This window comes from Microtus oregoni, unplaced genomic scaffold (assembly GCF_018167655.1).
Source record: "Microtus oregoni isolate MIOR12 unplaced genomic scaffold, Mior012 000038F_ref0000394, whole genome shotgun sequence".
Lineage (NCBI taxonomy): Eukaryota > Metazoa > Chordata > Mammalia > Rodentia > Cricetidae > Microtus > Microtus oregoni.
The window spans coordinates 3865235-3885630 of NW_024543097.1; the positions used below are offsets into that span (position 1 = coordinate 3865235).

The following is a 20396-nucleotide window of genomic DNA, read 5'->3' on the forward strand; positions in this document are numbered from 1 at the left end:
ACACTACACAGTCACACAAACAGAGCACAAAGACTAGCTGTTTAAGAAATTAACGCCAAATGCAAAACTGAGGAGCACATTCCAATTTCTTTCTTTCCTTTTTTTTTTTTTTTTAAAAAAAATAAGGTTATAAATTCTAAGTCCTAAGGGAAGAATACTCATTCAAACCCACGGCTGTCCACCTCTATATTGCAGCCTTAAAGAGGTCAAAGGGGTAAGGGAGAGTTCTAGCACACTCTTTAAAGCTCCTGTTGGCAGGAGAGATGTATAAGTTGCAAATGTAATACTTAAGAAGAATTTAGGGACTAGAAAGATAGCTCAGTGGTTGAGTGCTTGCTGTTTCTGAAGAGCAATGGAGTTGAGTTCCCAGCACCCATCCTGGGCAGCTCACAACCGCCTAAAACTTTAGTTCCAGAGGATGCAGTACCGTATTCAGTCTCTGTGGGCACCCACACTAAAATGCATATATATTCTCACACACATAGATAGAATTAAAAGTAAAATCTTATTTTTAAAGAAGAGTTTAAGCCTGGCTTAATGGTACACGCCTTGAATCCCTGCAGAGACAAACAGATCACCATGAGTTCCAGGCCAGCCTGGTCTATGTAGCTTTTCTAGATCAGCCAAAGCTACATAGCAAAGTTTTTTCAAAAAAATAAAACAATTTGAACCCTTTTAAATGTTAATAAGTGTATACAAAAGGAGTTCAGCTGGCAACAGTGACCCCAGAGCTGTGAATTATGAGGGAAGGAATATCCAAAGATCCCACCTCTCATCTGCTATACCCATTTGTAGGAACAGTTGAGCAAGAGTGTATTTCCATTTTACAACTTCTCACTGTCCTACTATGTGCAGAAAAATCAAACTACTAAAATGTCAGTTTATAAATTCTATTTTTCTATCTAAGTCTTAAATATGATTTTCACACACTCATATTTTAAATGCTTACTTTTATCATACTTAGCCTACCTGGAATGTTCAGACTCTATTACTCCTAGTTTGTAGAAGGGTTAGTCCAGGCTTCCTTCCCAATGTGTTTAACAGCCTAGTTTACAGAAGATGCACAATATTTAGTAAATATAAATAAATCACACTGTTGGAAAATAAAAGTCTCTGCTTTGATACCTACCAACCTTTGGGGGTTTATGGATGATGAATTACTGAGTTCTCCTCTTTAAGTTGAACTGGAACGGGATCTGTTGAAAGCCATGTGTCTTAGCTAACAAACCATGCGTCTCCATCAGAACACACTCTCCTCTCTCAGTGCCTCATACACATTCAACGCCTGATTTGTTTTAAAGTTTTACTTTATTTTTAATTGATACATAATTGACCGTGTGTACTATATATGGTACCGTCGTTCTAGTCATTGTTTAAAAAGCATAGGGTAGGTGGTAAGATAGTATAAACCAATGTTCTAGGGGATTTGGAACAAAAAGTAGCTGAAATGACTTTCTGTGAATTACAATTATTTTGCCTTTTCAAAGTCTGTAAGTATTATTGTTATAAGAATATAATATTATTTCTGCCTCAACTTTAAGAATCACAGTGATTTATTCTTTTCAGAATTTGAAAGACAAGATATTAAGGCTCTCAAGTTAGAAAATTTTCAATATTCACTGTATAAAAGGTTAAGGCTTTTACCGCATAACTTTAGACTTTCTGGGTTCAAAAGTTTTATCGTTATCTTTATATTTTATTTTCTTCTCTTTAACAACCATACATAAAAACAGCTTTCCTATTTCCCCCCTTTCCAAGTTACAATTTATCTCAAGGAGATCTGAATCCAGATTAGCTGTATAATAGGATTCGGGGATGCAGGCAGATGTCTAGCTGTCACTGACGATCTGTCTCGCGATCAGCTCTCGCATTATTTCGTTGGTACCACCGTAGATCGGCTGAACCCGAGCATCCACGTAAGCTCTAGATAAACGAGAAGATAGTTGAATTGATGTAAACATGGTAGAAATGTTAAGTTCTAGATAACTACTAATTATTTAACTAAGGAACTCTCAGCAGTAAGCGCTCCTTATAACTGGTTTTTCTAGTCTGGCATTCATACTAGGTTGGTATACTAAAAGCCATTAAGATAAGACATGGTAATTCAAAACAACACAGGCACACTAACATAATTTTATAAAATTGAGCATATAGTGCTCGCTTCGGCAGCACATATACTAAAATTGGAACGATACAGAGAAGATTAGCACAGCCCCTGCGCAAGGATGACCTGCAAATCCGTGAAGTGTTTCATATTTTAAACCAGCCTACAAACCACAAACCCAAAGAATTTAGACAACAATGAGGACACTAAGAGAGACTTACATAGATCTAATCTACATGGGAAGTAGAAAGTAGAAAAAGACAAGATCTCCTAAGTAAATTGGGAGCATGGAGACCATAGGAGAGGGTTGAAACAGGGAGGGGGAGAGACAGGGAGGGGAGCAGAGAAAAATGTAGAGCTCAATAAGAATCAATAAAAAAAAAAATGACCATATATAACAACAACCTGAAAAGTCTATGTTTAAAAATGCATAGACCATCTTGGTTTCTTATCTTTTAGCCTCACCAGAAAGTTTAAATCAACTGACCTTAAGGATAAAAATAACTTATTTCCAGCCATTCCTTTTAATTTTAATCACTACAACCACCACCTGATACTTTAAGAAATTATTTTTCCCCCAAAGTTAACAAGTAGCTTATTCTGGGGGTGACTAGGTCACTCTTGTCTAAGTGGCTGGGCCCACTGGGACACACACAAGCCCATATCCAGGGTTCCCTTTTCTCTTGTTCTGCTGCAGGGAGGAAACCCTGACTAGCACAGGGACTGAACTCAGGACCTTGATCGGTGAGAGCTCTGCCACTGAGCCACGTCCCAGCCTTAGGACTCACTTTGAACAGCTATGGTAGCAACCATCTCTTTTCACCCCTTCTCCTTTCCCTGCAACCCTCTGGAATCCAAGGGAATACTTAATACAGCTTTGCAGGCGAAAAAGGAGATGTAGAGAGGCTGATGCATTTGTTAATTAATGATTACCACTTACTGGTGACATAACAGATAACTGTCCGACTGGAACAAGAATGTAGGTGTCTCGCCTCTTTGGCAAGAGAACTCTTATTAGGTCACAGTGCTTTCATTGTCCCAAGCCTGTGGAACTAGTTATTGAGCTCTGGACTTTGCATGGCAGGAACATTAAAGACCTTTCTTTCTCAAATACAAAATTGGGGCTTTAACTATTTAATTTCTAAGACAAAATGTGCACATGACCAACTTTGAGCTCAGACTTTCCCACATCGACCAAGGCACTTTGCAGATAAGTAAGTAGATCCTCATTTAATATTTACCTCCATGATGAACTGCATTATAAAGGGAATTAGGACGCTCAGCACTTTCTGAGATCTATGAACTCCACTCCCAACCCTGGAAGATTTTGTTGTTGCACTCGTACCCTATGAAGCCTTTTCCTGGCCTGCCTGCCTACCCGAGCAATCCCAATGCTTCAGACATTTTTGAGCTGGGTTGGGTATTTATTTTCACATTAAGGGAGTTCTACCAAGATATGCAATGACAGACCAGCAGACATTTCATAAGTTACCTATTAAATTTACTAAGATTAACAGAGAAAGGCAGTAGAGAAATGTTTAACTCCAGTGAAGTTTTCTGTCTCAGCTTCTCCACCTAGAATAGCTAAGAGATCTTCAAGGGTCTAATGCTAAACCTAAGGAATAAAACTAAAACCAACTCACATGCCAAGACTTGGCTATCTAAAAATCGTAAAAGGGAATAAAACACACCTTTTACCTATAAAGCCAAGACACAATAACTTATCTATCACTTTTTCCATCCCCCCTACCCCCACACTAATAATGTCACTTAACCTGGGGGAGGTATGAGAATCCCGAGTTGGATGATTTCCTAAATCAAAGTCTGTACACTATAGCCACACATGGTTTAATATGTAATTGGCTTCTTGCTATCATCATTTCCCACATCCTCAGGGGAAAGAAAAGACGTCTAGCCTGACCCCCCTCAAACTCCTGCAGCCAGGATATCCAGCCTGACCTGCCCCCAAACTCCTGCAGCCAGGACATCCAGCCTGACCCCCCCTCAAACTCCTGCAGCCAGGACATCCAGCCTGACCCCCCCTCAAGCTCCTGCAGCCAGGACGTCCCCACTCCAACTAGCTACCCTCAAATTGTGAGCCAAAACCAGCCCTTCCCTCCCTTCAGCTGCTTCTGTCAGGGGATTTTATCACACTAATAAGAAAAGTAAGTAATGCAAGGAGTGTGTGTGTGTGAGAGAGATAGACAGACAGACAGAAACAGAAAGAAGGGGGGATATGAATAACTTAAGGAATGACTCTTTTTTTTAGAAATGGTATATATTTTAAAGCCAAGCTTCACATTTAAAAGTCTGCTGGACTCTTCATTATCTTTAAAAATAAACTATAATGAGAAGCTAATAAAATAAAGCCACTTGTGTTTGCATAAACATATTCACTGAAAATGCACATTTTGGTATATTTTCCCTATATGTTTACCATATAAGGTACAGTAAGAAAATCTCATTTCTTCATATCCTTAAGAAAAGCATCACCCAGATGGTGGTGCACACTTTTAATTCCAGAACACCAGAGACAGAAACAAGAGGATCTCCGTGAGTTCGAGGCCAGCCTGGTCTACAGAGCAAGTTTCAGGACACCCAGGGCTACACAGAGAAACTCTGTCTTGAAAAGAAAAAAGAAAAGAAAAAAGAAAAGAAAAGCTCATAGTAAGAAAGGAGAGAAAGAAAGGGTGTGGGTTTGGTATATTAAAGGAAAAAAAATCTATTTTTAATTTTTTTAAAAAAAATCAGATTTTTTTTTTTTTTTATAAAGAAAGAAACAAAGGCATCATAGGCTGGGTGTGGTGGTGGCGGCTCACACCATTAATAGCAGCATTTGAGGCAGAGGCAGGTGGAGTTGTGTGAGTCTGAGGCCAGCCTGGTCAGACAGGGTTGCACAACAAGACCCTATCTGAGGGTGGGGAAAAGGGGAAGAAAAGAAGCATTGTAGACCCCCGTACTTACTTTGCAATCGGGTACTCCCACATATATCCCCAGCCTCCATGGAGTTGTACACACTGATAAGCTACGCTGTTTTGTAATTCAGATGCCCTAAAGGATGAAAATAACAAGCAGAAAAAGAGAGATAGTTGAGTTGGTAGAGTACTCACAAACCCTACAACACAGAACTGCAGTGGTAGTGTACGCCTGTAGCCCAGCACTCAGGAGGTAGAGAGGCAGGAGGATCAGAAGCTCAAGGCCAGCTTCTGCTACCTAGTGAATAGAAGGCCAGCCTTGATAATGAAGCTTTGCCTTTAAAAAGTTCTCTCACTACTCAACAATTTATAAACCATCTTTTAATAGTCAACACCATTATGTTCATAAGCCTGATATGTTCAAGAACAAGGCCATTAGCTATGCAAAATTCTCTTTCCAAAACCAAAAATATATAAAATTCTTTTTTATACCTTTTCCCGTAAGCCAAAGAACGTGTCACAGTTTACAGAACGTGTAAACTATCTCCCCCCAGCCCGAAGTGTAAGCTCATGGTAACGTCACATTCCTTTTTAATCTCATAATCTGGTCATTATAAAATCATTACACAAAGCACCATGCGCATATTTCCCTTGTCTAGCAATGACCAAACTGAACTTGAGTTAATAAATAACAGTGGGGAAAATTTTTATGCTGCTTTTGGGCTAGTGAGAAGAAATGTTTTTTTTGCTTGTTTGCTTTCTTCTTTAAGGAAACTATCTGATTTAAACCACACTGGCACCTTAAAACACATAAACACTTTACTGGGGTCTGTTCTCAAGCCCCCCTTTAACCGCACTGTTAACCATCCTTAATCCAAAGGCGAGCTTTTCTAAACTCAATAGGGCTTTGGTCAGACAGTTGATACTTAAGCATTTTCTTAGACCTGGAAAACACCTCACATTCTGTCCAACCTAAGAACTTCCCGGATAACCTAAAGCTGTCCCCAGAGACTTATATTTAGTTGGAGTTAATGGAACTCGACACTGCAAGACTCCCAAATTTTATCCTTCTAGTCTGTCTCACTTTGCTGCCTTTCTTTAGATAATTTGAAGTTAATCTTAACACTCGAAGCACTCACTGGTCCTACTTCAGGCTCTATTTAGTAGTTCACCTTTAACACAAGTGATGAGTTGCATACCGAGTCGAGTAATTTTTTAGGGCATTATAAACAAACCCAGCGGGACTTTCCAGATTATTTTAATGCTACTTTTCACTTGCAGACCTCTTCCTTTAAGGCCTTCAAGGGCTAAGAGCTGGGAGCATCCCATAGCCATCTGAACAAATACCACATTTAAATTACAGTAGTGTGCATACCAATATTTTGCCATGGAAGCTGAGCCGGAGTCCAGACGTTTGGCTTCATGCAGTTGCAGACAGCTGTCCACAAAAGCTCTGGTTACACATATGTTGGTTTTTAATTCTGCTAGTTTATGCTGCACCGTCTAGAGAAGAAAGGGGGAAAGGAGCATATTAAAAGCACAGATCTGAACTCAGCACCTCAAATGGTTACATAGGAAAAAAATGTTAAAGGAAAACAAAAGTCGAACTGCCGGGTTTTTCTTCCAACAAAAGGATACATGTTAACTAAAATGGAGAGAGAGAGAGAACACCCCTGTATCTTAGCATTTTAAAAGCTGTAGCAAATAAAAACAGGTAAACTCTTGGCATAGTTTAAAGGAAATGGCTTAAGGAACATCATGATTTAATGTGTTAGCACCATCTTGTGGTGGGAGCCGTCACGTACAGCTACTAAAACACCCTGGGGTTAAACAAGATTTACTGTGTGTTAATGAAATTAGGAGTATGTATTCCCCTACTGTGCCTCTTTGGCTTACAGTGAAATAATAAAATAACATGACAGAGAGGCAAGATGGATTGATCTAATCACAACTGTCGTCAAACACTTATTAGGTTAGTAATCACAGTTCAAATAATAGAAACGGAATAGGTAATAACCTATAGCCTCTCCCATCCCTCTGAAGGGTCTCATGTAGCCTCCAACTGGTTCTGAATGGTCTTATCTGCAAGTGTTAATAACTATGTAGCCACCCTCTCCTGCTGCTCACAGACAGCAATAAGCTTGGAGATCATTCTGTTTAGACCGTTCTCAACTGTCCTGACTGGTCTTCCTTCTGTCGAGTGCGATTTCACTGATCCTTGGCTCTAACACCCATCTGTTCTTGCTGGCACCAGCTCTTGAACCTCCTTCAGGAAACTGGCCTGGACCCGGGTAGAGCCTCCCAATGCATACCTATTCTCACTGAGGTCAGAGGCCCATCTGTGGCCAGCTGCCCCTCATTTCCTTGAGAAAGCTACAATTTGATCATGCTGCTGCGAGCTGTGTGAGACATCCATTGTGGCTACAGGCAGGCACACCCGTGGAGGCTTGGAAATGGACCTTCAGGGCCCACAGGCAGGCTTGAGCTCTCGAAGGAGGTTGTGAGAGCCGTCTTTCAGGGCTATGGGGGTCTACTTTTATACTTGTGGCCACGGCAATTCTCAAAGCTGAATTTTCAGAGTGACCAGTGCAGTGCTCGGGTACAATTTCGGTATTTGTTCATTGTTGGAAAACCAAAGAACGGGAATAGAGCAATGGGGGGGAGGGGGACTGGGAGAGAGCTGGGTATGCCTGTGGAGTGGGAGCTTTGAGGAAATGATGCCTCAGGTAGAGCAACTATTGTGTCTCCTTGTGGCTTTGCAGCACCCTCTTCTAGAAAGACTAACTGGCATTTAATGATTCCAAATCAACTGTAGCAAGGCCAGAGGCACCCAGCTGCCACCTGGGAGTCCCCGGCATCCCATGTGGAACAGATTTTTTCTAGCTTCGTTTCTACCTCTGTATGTCCTTTGGCTGGATATCTATCTATAATCAGCATAATGCTCCCCCTCCCACCTTACACATTCATGTTTACAAAGAGAAACATCTGAAAACATGGTCAAATCATTTCCTATAGTCATCAAAAACCCTGGGCCATGAATTCTAAGTCTGCCGCTGGCTTAAATCCATGACACTATATAACATTTCATTTGAGAGAAAGCAAGCTGGGATAGGGAGGAAAATCAGACAGTTCTCAAGAACTGTTGCCCCGTATGATGTTACATCTGAGGCTTTATGCACAATTTAGAATATGAAAAGGTCATGACCTCCCGCATAGGAAAGCGGCTCTACACAAATGCTGGGAGCTTCTAGAAGCTGAAGTTAAAATCCAGACCCACTTAAAATTCTTACCACAGAACATCCACTAGGTCCAGAGGTCTAAAAATAACAAATGCCGCCAAGAGTGCATAATTTACTGTCTGAAGATAAGGAGATTAAATATTTACATATTCTTGGCACTGAACTGGGAGCTAGTGAACAGAACTGGTCTTTGTTCTTCACGAGAAACAGCGCCATGCTTCCCGAAACCACTCAACTAATGGCTGCGAAGGATAACATCGCCCATTGGTAGGGCGCTTTTCATGAATGACCAACATGCTCACTGGAGCATCTTTAGTGGTTACAGATACCTGCTCAGTAAAAAGTGCAGCTTACATTTAGAGAGACTCTTAGCCATGCACAGTGGCATGGGTCTTAAATTATAACACTGGAGAGGCAGAGGTAGGGGGTCAGGAGTTCAAGGCCAGCTTACACTCTATGAGCCTCTCTCTCTCTCTCTCTCTGTCTCTCTGTCTCTCTCTGTCTCTCTCTCTCTCTCTCACACACACACACACACACACACACACACACACACACACAAGAAATCTCTGTAAGCAACTAAGTGAACTGACTAAAATCTCTCTGGACATTCTGCATGAGGGCCAGGCGCTGGGTCAGCACCTCAAGGCACTTTCTGGCACGCTTGCTGACCTGGAATCCCACCCCTACATCCCACACGGTGGAAGGAGAACCAGCCCCCCACAAGTTGTTTTCTGACCTCCACACATGTGTCATAGGTGTGCACAGCCCCCCCACCTCCCCACACACACGTGGGGGGTGGAGACGGAGAGAGTAAATAAACCAAATATGTAACTTTTTAAAAATTAAGCAATAAATAACACTTATCTTGGAGCTTTAGGATTTGAAGACGCCTTGGAATGGTTAGTAAGCTGAGTGACTGAAACAAAACTGTGAGTTGTTATAAGCATACATAATGATTTAAGTGTTTTCAAAAAAATGGACTCAATTTGGTACCTAGTCTTACTATTAATCAATGCCACATTTAAGGTCTTAGGAAGTAGACAGTTTTTGTTTGAAGATAGTGGACTGAAAAACATGTTTTCCTTTTCCTATTTCTTTCACAAAGAGTTTGTCTTTAGAATCAATAGTATGTACCACACAGGAAATGACGAAACACGCTAGTTAGTAAATACCATCCCATCTTCACCTCACCGCCCACAAGTGACTCTGTGGCTGGAGAAATGGCTCTGCAGTTATTGGCACTGACTCTTCTTCCAGAGACACAAGTTCAATTCCCAGCGCCCACATGATGGCTACAAACGTCTCTAACTCCAGTTCCAGGGATCTGTCGCACTCTCTTGACCTCCATGGGCACCAGGCACAGGAAACCACATGGTGCACGCAGACAAACGCCCATACACATAAAATAATAATGTTTTAAAGAATGTAAAGTCTAGAATAGAGCATCTGTGTCGTTTTAGTTTACTTAATCTCTCTGCCTTAACTGCTTTATAAATAAAGATAATAGTAATAACTATTATATACAGTTATGAAAAAAAGATAAAATTGTATTAAACACGGTGTCTAAGAAATGGAAAGCAGTTAATAAATGATACATATTATTATTATTATTATTAACATCTAAGTTATGCTGTTTTATCAGTTAAGGGTAAATCATGAGCTGTGGTTATCACCCACGGAGCCTTCCTGTAACTCCTGTTTCTTTATTATAGTAACACTCTGATCTACAAAGGAGACGAATTTTGTGCCATAAACCTGAGTAGGCAAAGGAGCAAAACGTTCAAGAATTATAGAAAGAAAGGAAATATAATTATGTTAAAGTAGCATTTGGCCAATCATAACATGGTATATACAGGTTATCAACTTCAGTTACTAGAACCAGAGCGCAGTCAGCTCTAGAAGACAAGACAAAAGACATGTATTAGTCATCTGTTTACTGCATGCATTTCTAACTTGAATTATGAAAATATTCAAAGAAACGTACTAAAGAAAGTTGAGAGAAATCCCAACGTATTCTTATTAGGAAAACAACAGTACTTTACATAAAGATATGACGCTGCAGGAAGCTGGTGAGATGCTGAGGGAGTGGACAGCTTACTACGTAAGCACGAGAACCCACAAAAAAGCCAGGTGTGCTAGTTTGTCCCTGGAATGCATCCGCACATAGTGGGTGCACAGACAGGAAGGCTGCTGGGGTTCCCTGCCAGCCGCTCTAGCCAGACAGTGTCAGGTTCAGTAAGAAACCTTGTCTCAAAAAAACAAGCTGAAAAGCTGTGGAGGAAAATACGGAGTCAACCTCTGGCCTCCGTACATGTCTACACAAGTGTCCTCACCTACACATTCGTGCGCGTGCTTACCACACACAGCATACATACAACCCCCACTCACAAGTATCGAGACCAGTGGTTCTCCACATTGCTCAGGCTGCTACCCTTGAATAGAGTTCCTCTCGTTGTAATGACCCCCAACCATAAAATTTTCCCATTGTTACTTCATAGCTGTTTTACTACTCTGATGAATCGAAATGTAAGTATCTGATATGTAGGATATCTGATATTTGATCACTGTGAAAGGGTCATCCCACCCCAGAGGTCGTGACCCACAGGTTGAGAGCCACTGACTGAAGATTACTACTGCCACCTACTGAAAATCTAGTGAACTACTCGTGTTTTGTGGGAAGGTAACACAACACATGCTTTGAAAAACAGGCATATTTATCTTTTGTTACGAAAATAAAATATAGTTATGTATTACTTAATAAGGTGAATCATTTGAGTAATAGGCCATTAAACAACTTCGCCATCATGTGAGCCTAAATGGTACAGGTCAGATGTTTGGCGGAGCATCTTAACAGGCAAGAGACAAGGTGAACAACGAAGTCCGAGGATGCTGCTGGCATAACACATTATTTTAAGGTAAACTTCCTTCAATGAAAGAAGGGATGCAACCTGCGACAGTGACAATAAGTACAGCATAATACACGAGCAATAAATGCATTATCAAATATTACATCCTGCCTAACTGAACGCACTGTGTCTGCATGACTGATTGGCTGCTTACTCCAGCAGCGCCACCATCACGTGGAGCTACCATGTTTATGAGAGGCCCATCGCCAGGTCTTTTGTTCAGTCCATCATTCATGACTGCATTGTTATATGTACACTGTTATAGTATATGACTATATTTTAAATTATATGCATTTATTTCTTGTATGTATGCATGTGTATATGTATGTGTGTGGGCACAAACATGGCACAGTACCTGAGCTGAGGTCACAGTTTTCAGGAGTCAGTTCTGGCCTTCTACCACGTGGGTTCTGGGACTCGAATTCAGACTTGGTGGCAGATACATTTACCACACCGAGCCACCTCACCAGCCCCCATGACTGCATTTTAAAGGAACCCTTTTCTTTTATGGAACAAGAGTACAGATCAGTTGCTACTTCCTTTATGGTTAAATGTCTAATAATATGCTTTGTGGATTATTCAGGAAATATGGGTAGCATACTTTAGAGATCTATTTATTGTGTCTCTGTGTGTGTCTGTGTGTATGTGTATGTCTGTGTGTGTGTGTGTGTGTGTGTGTGTGTATACGTGCACATGCCCATGGAACGCAATATTCCAAGCACTGCCCCATCAAATTTTTACAGTAATCACACAAGGTAGGTACTAATATTATTCATAAATAGAAAAATATTTCTACTTTTGAATAAACACAAGTCTTATACTTCATAGTAAGATTTTACAGTTTTGCATATTAGATGAATTTCTAAAGTTTAGAAACAGGAAAATACTTCTTCCATAACATAGTTTGCCTTGACTGTAGAGATTTAGGGAGCCTTGTGAGGATGTAAGCACACTTGGCCACAGCGCTCAGAAGGTTGCTCCTGTAATGCTATGCAGACATCCCTTTACTACCTCCCCTGCACAAAGCCGCTCCAGCAGGTTTACTTTAAAAGGCTCAGACTTAATGTCAACCCTCAGCCGCGGGCGAGAAGTTCCTCCAGCATGGGGGCTGTGTGGTTCACACAGGAAAGCAGGGACTCCAAACTTCCATGTCGCCCTCCCGGTCTTCCCTGTTGGCCTCTGCGACAAGCCTCCCCTGACCTGCCTTTTCTCTTCTCCTTTCCTCCTCTGCTTCTTGCGTGATCTTCCTTTTCTACGTCACCATCAAATCTGTTTTCTTTGGGATCTGCCGTTGGCCCTCCTCTTATCTCAGCGTTCCTACACTCTCCTCTAGGCATCTTGTCTACTGTCATGTTTCTAAAGCCTCCCTGCAACAGAACCACACTCAGCATTCCACCCTGACGCAACTGTGATGACAGACCCGATAAACTCACCTGTATGTGTGCGACTGTTTTCCCGAAAGCTTTTCTCTGCTTAACGTAGTTCCTGGTTTCTTCGAACATGAACTCACAGGCAGAAATTGCCAAATCTGCAATTAACAGCCTTTCCTGGAACCCCAAATGAAGCAGTAAGCATTATTACACAAACGATTTTCATACCATTTCAATGAGTCCTATAAAAGATTGCCTTAACAAACTACTAAAGCTCATGTTTTAACTTCCTTCTTAGTGCTAAGAAAAGGCTCCCCAGGCCTGTGGTGATGGTGATACAGCTAAGACAAGGCCACACTGCTTGGTTTTTATCCACACTGCCTCCACACACACGGAGTTAGCTCCCACACTGTCTGCACACACACACACACACACACACACACACACACACACGGAGTTAGCTCCCACACTGTCTACACACACACTGTCTACACACACACACACACACACACACACACACGGAGTTAGGTCCCACACTGTCTGCACACACACACACACACACGGAGTTAGCTCCCACACTGTCTCCACACACACACACACACACACACACACACACGGAGTTAGCTCCCACACTGTCTGCACACACACACACACACACACACACACACACACGGAGTTAGCTCCCACACTGTCTGCACACACACACACACACACACACACACACACACGGAGGAGTTTGCTCCCATAGCTGACTTTTCCTCCTGGTCTCCTACACACTAGTGCATCAATGGAGCACTATTCCACATTATCAAGTCCACAGCGCAAATTCTACCAACCGGCGCAAAAATAGCTTTAGTGGCCGAATTCCAGCACGCTGGGGGTTTCTGTATTCTACTTTACTACCAGGGCCACTGACTTCTGTCAGTTTCCTGTTTAGATGGAGCCATAGCCACCATCGGATGAACACACTCACACCAGCATGTGAGCGCCAACAATTAGGCAATTACGACCCCAGAGCACAGACCGCGATGTGACGGATCTTTCTGTTTAACACTTTCCCCCCTGAGTCACAGTAATTTACAGAAGTTCTTCACTTAAGAAGAAGCCAGAATCATTGCAAGGAAGAACGACAGAAATAAAATAACTATTTTCCTCACTTTGGTTACATTTTGGTTGGATCCTGCCAAGATCCGTTACTTCCTTATCTGACCTGTAACAGTGATCTTTCTTTATATGCAGTTTGATACTCAGATGCCTGTTGTGGATCTATACGGCTCTGTTTCTGTTCAGTATCTCACCGGAAGTCTCTAACCAGCAGATGGCCATGTTAGGCATTTAATACCTGGGGGAGCTCTTGCATGAGGTAGTAGAAGCCTTTATTCTCTTCCCCAAGTAGGGCACTAGCTGGCAGTCGGACATCTTCAAAGAACAGTTCTGCGGTGTCCTAAGAAACACGGATCAAGCAGAGAATGTGTGCATTGGTTTCGCAGTAACCCAGTAACATTCACAGTTCCACAGAAGATGAAACAAAGAAAAACTGGAATGGACGTGGAGATGGAGCGTTAAGTAGTGAGCCATGAGCGAGTGTGTTTATCTAATTCCATCTCATCCCACCGTGTGTGGATTTCTCACTGCAGTACATCTGTCATTCAGGCTTTGACACTGTCTAGTCCTCTGGGTCCCGGGAAGTGAGAAAGTCTACCACACATTAAACATGCTTTCTGGTAATATATACCAAAATACTCTTATTATGGCATAACTTTCTAAATTTCACAGTCGGTTATTACAATTACAAAAGCTTACATTCCCATTTCTTCAACAGATACTCAAAACTCCTTGACTCCTTCCCGTTGCTGGGCACAACCGAGGCAGGGTTTGCACCCCGGCAATCAGCACAGGAAGATGCCGGAAGGATGCTCCATATCCGCTTTCTGTCGGAGAGTGAACAATGAACTTCCAGATCCGATTCACACCATCACCTACCTGAGCTTTCATTCCCATCTTGTGCAGCTTCCGGCCCTTGATAAATCCTTTCATTCCGTTCTCCACCAAGAAGAGGCTAATGCCATGGGCAGGTGATCGAGCTTCACGATTGGTTATGGCGACTACAATCACAAGGTCACTTAACCAGCCGTTAGTGATGAACACCTGCAAAAACCCAGATGCACTGTGATGCCCTGTAATATTCTGGTCCATGAGCAAGCCAATCCTGGTGGGGGCAGGGGCATGTACAAGAAGACCAGCACCGGCAGGAGGGGCTACCCCATCCGCACACACAGAATGGCCTATTCACAATGAAGGCTAGCAAACAGCGAGGGGTCACCATGCAATACCGAAGAAGACACATTTCTCCACTACTCATGTGATAAATAACAGGAAACAGATTATGGCTCTAGAATAAAAACCAAACTTCCCATTCACTTGGTAAACTGAATTTTAGAGGAGAGCCACAGAGAGGAAAAGAGAATTGGCTTTTAAAAAGTAATTTAAGTATACTCTTCAAAGGATGGGTTTTTGAAAAGACAGTTTGGGTAGTGTTTTGTTTGTTTTTTTTAAATAAAGATTGACTACTTTCAAAATGGTCTAAATAAGGAAAGCATTATAGTTAACAGACACCTCCTTTTGCACCTTGCCTGGCTTAGTCACCCACTGAAACCCCATAGTTGTCTATTACTCATTTCTATGAGACAGGATCTCACTAGGTAGGTGGCCTCAACTTGTGTAGCCCAGGCTGGCCTACAGTTTAAAATCTTTCTGCTTCAGCCTCCAGAGTGCAGGGAATAAAGAGAAGCGAGGTGTGTACCTCCAAGCCCAGTTAAGCCACATTCCTTGATATGATCTAGACCTGCACGCCTACCTGGATTCCATAAAATGACTCACGACCACAGCACATCCTTCCCACCCCACACTCCTACCTAATAATCACTTACTCTCCACGGCAGCGGATGCTTTGATCAACTACACTATCATCTGCTTCACGTTCAGATTGGCATGATCCACACTGGTCCACTTTACCGTGAGTCTGTTTACTTCCATTTCTCCTGCTAACATTACATTATTTTCCCAACCATCACCAGTTCTTACACAAGGTTCTGTAACAGCTCTCACTACAACGCTATCCACGCATCAGGTTCTCAGAGGAGCCGTTCAAAGGCAGCCTGACCCACCACGTCCACACTCCAGCATCCTTGAATAGCTGGGTTTCCAGGCTCATTCCAAACCCTTAGGGCAGGCACATTAAACTCCTCCCAAACAGAGGGCGGTTTACACCTCCTACCTCTTCTCTCCTCCTAGTGGTCTCCATTTTCTGTCCCCGCCTCACCGCCTCAGCTCTCCTGAAGCTCCTGCTAGTCTCACACACGTCTTTGAAAACTGCACTTCCTCCCCATGGAGGCCCTTCCTAACTCTGACAGAGTGACCCTACTCATCTAGGTCAGACTAAGGTCACATCACCTAGAATTCTTCTCAGTCCTCCACATCAAGTTAGGTACTCCTAATGTGCCACCAACTTTTCACCACAGCAGGCTTGGTGTTTTGGTTTCTACAGCATCAAAACCAGGGCCTTGAACATAGTAGGCACTCTCTCTCCATATCCACAACACCTAGGACACTGCTTCTTAAAGTATATTTAAATAATTTCAGTGATTCACGACAGTCTATAAAAGGAAATTATCTAGGATACAAGATACACTGTCTTCAACTTTTGGAGACTCACAATCCACACGACCACAGAAAAGAATGAGAAATTCTCCACATTTTTCCCAAGTTATTCTGTACCGCAGCTGCTGTTTTCCTGTACAGGAACTACTCACGTCAGAAAACAAACTGTTATTAGACACTAACAACATAAGTTAGAAAATCAGATTTTAAGGAACCTGACAGTACCACAATATTATTCGATTTTATAAAGATAAAAGCATTAACTTAAAGCATGTAGAAAAAAATTTTAAAAACAAACACAGCACAGTTGCATATGCTTGGACAGATAGCACAGGAGGATCATGAGTTCAAAGCCATCCTGGGCTGTGTAGCAAGACCCTGTCTCAAACAAACAAACAGCCCAAACAATAACAACGTCCACCATCTCCCACCAGCCGCAGAGTGATAATATTCTAGAAAAACCCTGGGTGCAAACACTTGCACCAAAAGAAAAAAAAGCAATCAAACAAGAAAATCCATCCACAAACAGGCCTTGTATTAAAAACAAACATCTTTCCTAACATTGAGTCAGCTGGAGCATTTCTCCTCGGGCATGTGTTTGCTCTTGAGCCAGGTGTCCATGCTTGGGGAGTTCTCCGAGTCTACAGTAAGTTGATTCTTAATTACTATAGAACCTGAGGATTCCTGAAATCCTATTGCCTGCACATTTATCTCCTAAGATCTCTTGAAACTTTCTGATATTTACTTGAAACCTTTTCTTTCAATCTTTCTTTCTTCCATTTTATGTTTGGTGTTTTCCCCTGCATGTATGTCTGTGCACATGCATGCTATACACACGGGAGCCAGAAGAGAGGAGCAGATTCCCTGGAAGTGGACTTACACCATGTGGGTGCTGGTAATGAAACCTAGGCCCTCCAGAAGAGGGACCAGGACTCTTTAACTGTTGAGCCACCTCTCCAGCTTGCTCTTAATCTGTTTTTATAATATTTATTTACTATTTATTTGTTTGTTTACATATGTGTGAGGTTTCTCCTCCGTCACTCTCCACCTTGTTCTTTTAAGGCAGGATCTTTCCTTAAACCTGGGGCTTGCATTTTTCACCTATGCTGATAGCCAGCAAGCCCCAGTGAGCCTCTTGTCTCTGTCCCCTTCAGCGCTGGGGTTAAAGGTGTGCAGGAAACCACACCCGCCTTCACCCAGTCTTCCACCAGCATTAAGTTCGTTTGTCCCACTCTGGGGCAACAAAAACTTTTTTTCATTACCGTTGTTACCACCTCCTCCTCCTCCTTCTCCCTCTCCCTTCTCCTCCCTTCTCTGTCTCCTTTTTGGTTTGTCAAGAGTTATCTGGAAGCTAAAGGAACCTTCATAGTATTGGTGGAAGGCCAAACAACATGGAACATAGAAGAGACTAGCTATAGATTCTGCCATATAAAAACTGTAAATGCCTTACTACCCTGAAAACTCAAACAATTCCCGTAGTGATCTATGGGATCACTTGATCAAACAAGTCCTTAGAGTGATCATGTCTTCAGGTATGTGCAGGCTTTAGAGGAAGGGAATCCCTTCTTTACACACCTTGCTTCCATTGAGAATCCAATCACTCCCAGATCTTTTGGCATTTGTTCTTACTCCTTGTAAGTCACTACAATGGAAAACAAAGAACAATCAATTGGTAATAATCAAATTATGTTAAAACTATTGCATAAAGTCTCATGTATTAAAAATCCTAATATTAGAAATGGTCACAGAATTGCACTAAAACTACATCTGACACACTTTAAAGATCTTACATGGATGAATATGTGACGAGTTAATGAACTAAGCAGACTCCGCATGACTCACAGAAGTCCAGCTATATTTAAGAACTCCAAAGCAGACAATGGTAACATGCTAAGAAGGGTTGCTATCTCCCTAAACTATGAGTCAACATGGACTTACCTGCCTTTATTTGGTTCTTATTACTATCTTTTCATCAAAAACTTAGGCATTTAAAGGCCAGGGGCTGGAGAGATGGCTCTGAGGTTAAGAGCACTTGCCACTCTTCCAAAGGATCTGGGTCTAGCTCCCCAGAACCCACATGGTAGCTCATGGCCATGCATAAGTTCAGTTCCAATGCCTTTCTCTTATCTCCATTGACACCTGTCATACATGTGGTACACATACATAGATGTAGGCAAAAAGAGTCATATACAGAAAATAAATCTTAAACATTTTCAACTGCCTTCCTCCTAACAAACCAACTCTAAAAGGAGTGTATCTTTCTAAATGTGAGCAGTGAAGAGCATTGGCTGCTCTTCCAGAGGACCCACACTGGGTTCCCAGAATCACCACCTGTAACCTCAGCTTCCAGGGAACCTGATAACTTCTTCTGGGAACCTAAATTCACACGTACACATCCATCCACACTCATATAAATACACATAACTTAAAAATATAAAAACATTATTCAAAAAAGAAATATATCAATTTACTTTTGGTCTTTTGAGGCAAGATTTGCTATATTGTTAGGCTGTCCTAGAATTCACTATGTAGCCCAGCCTGTCCTCCAACTAAGAATCCTCCTGCTTCCACAAGCACTGGGATTCCAAGTGGCTACCATGAGGCTTGGTCTTCAAAAATAATTTATCTCCTGAATTAACATTCTTAAAATAAACCCTTTTAATATTTTCTAATGTATATAAACACACATATGTAATATATGTATGTTTATAAAAATAGAGCCACGATTTTGATCTTTATAGCTAATATTTTTCAGTGAGATAATCTGTTGAGACAGGGCCTCTCTATTATGTAGCTCCAGCTGTCCTTGAACTTGCTTGTAAACTAGGCGGGCCTTGAACTCACGGAGAGATTCACCTGTCTCTGGTTTAAAGGCATACACCACACCCGGCCCTATAAGATAGTTTTCATTTACATAAGGGCTTTTTTTTTTAATTACATGCTTTATTTAGTGTAGTGTGTGTGTGTGTGTGTGTGTGTGTGTGTGTGTGTGTGTCTGACCATCTGTCTGTGTATGTGTGTGTAAGCATGCATGTAGAGGTCAGAGGCCAACTTTTAGGAGTCACTTCTCCACCATGTGGGTTGGGAGAGGAGATCAAACGTAGGTTATCAGACTTGGTGGCAGGCATCTTTACCCACAAAGCCATCTCACCAGCCCAATCTTTAGTTTTTCATTTTCATTAACACTCTACAATGAATAGCACAGTGTATAACTAATCCACATTACATTATTGTATTGATTCTTGTATTTTTATACTCCATAGTCCTTAAAAAACACTTTCTACATTAGGATAAATAATACTACCCACCATTCCAAAAACACCAGGTCCCAATTTGGGATACCTACATTACATCATCTGGAAAAATACCTGGCAGATGTGGCCAACTTAAGGATTTCTGAGGCAGAATGACTATCATGGAGAAGATCTAAATGTTACAGATATCCTCAGGAGGGGGACAGCAATGTGACCCTTGGTAATAAGCCAGTGAATGCTAGAAGCCTCCAGGAAAAGTCAGGGGAAAGGAGTGAGCTCTTCCCTTTACCCTCGAGGGGCTGTACAGCCCAGCTAATACACTGATTTGGGCCCAGAGGTACCAAATGTGGATTTCTAGGCCCGAGAAATGTGAGTGAAACTCATTTAAAGGCTAACTAATGTCAAATTCCAATGTTATAACTTTCACCATTAGGATCAGTTCCTAATCTGTACATGAATTGTTCAAGTAGCTGCTCCAGAGACTGGAGAGACGGCTCCTCTGACCCAGCACCAGCAGCAGGCAATTCACCTGCAGTTCACAGCAACTCCAGCTCCAGGGAATCTGATGCCCTCTTCTGGCTTCCATGGGCACCCATGCACAGACATCATACAAACAGACACAAACACATAAAAGAATAACAAAACCTGCTTGCTCCATTCAGGGACATAAACAGGTAAAAAGGTAATGAAACAGGTTAGTGGCTGCCCTTTAAACTTGCCATGGTACACATGACACACAGAAAATGGTTTAAACAGATACAAGCTAGTAACGACAAGAACACAGACCCTCATAGTATCCTCAAGTACACCTCAGTTTTCCTGATTCTAACATTGAGACTAAGGGATTTCCATATCACAGACCTGGTGTCATAATATCTCAGATACAAAGTAATCATCAATTTGCTGTATATACTTCTTTCAAAAGAACTTACTCATTTTCTTTTTCCT

At 41.9% G+C, this 20396-nt stretch overlaps 1 protein-coding gene and 1 non-coding gene across 2 annotated transcripts in view; one reads left to right on the forward strand and one right to left on the reverse strand.

Annotated features, from left to right (window-relative positions):
* Nucleotides 1–1289: 1289 nt before the first annotated feature.
* Nucleotides 1290–20396, reverse strand: part of Acadl (acyl-CoA dehydrogenase long chain) — a 30055-nt gene continuing 10948 nt past the window's right edge. The window contains exons 5-11 of the mRNA XM_041631974.1: nt 17770–17836; nt 14518–14682; nt 13877–13978; nt 12598–12711; nt 6395–6522; nt 5069–5155; nt 1290–1923 (exon numbers count right to left, since the gene is read on the reverse strand). Coding sequence (XP_041487908.1) covers nt 1830–1923; nt 5069–5155; nt 6395–6522; nt 12598–12711; nt 13877–13978; nt 14518–14682; nt 17770–17836 — 757 coding nt within the window. The 3' untranslated portion in view covers nt 1290–1829. The remainder of the gene's footprint in view (nt 1924–5068; nt 5156–6394; nt 6523–12597; nt 12712–13876; nt 13979–14517; nt 14683–17769; nt 17837–20396) is intronic.
* On the forward strand, nt 2154–2260 carry LOC121433545. The gene has a single exon (XR_005972326.1). It is a non-coding gene; the product is annotated as a U6 spliceosomal RNA (small nuclear RNA).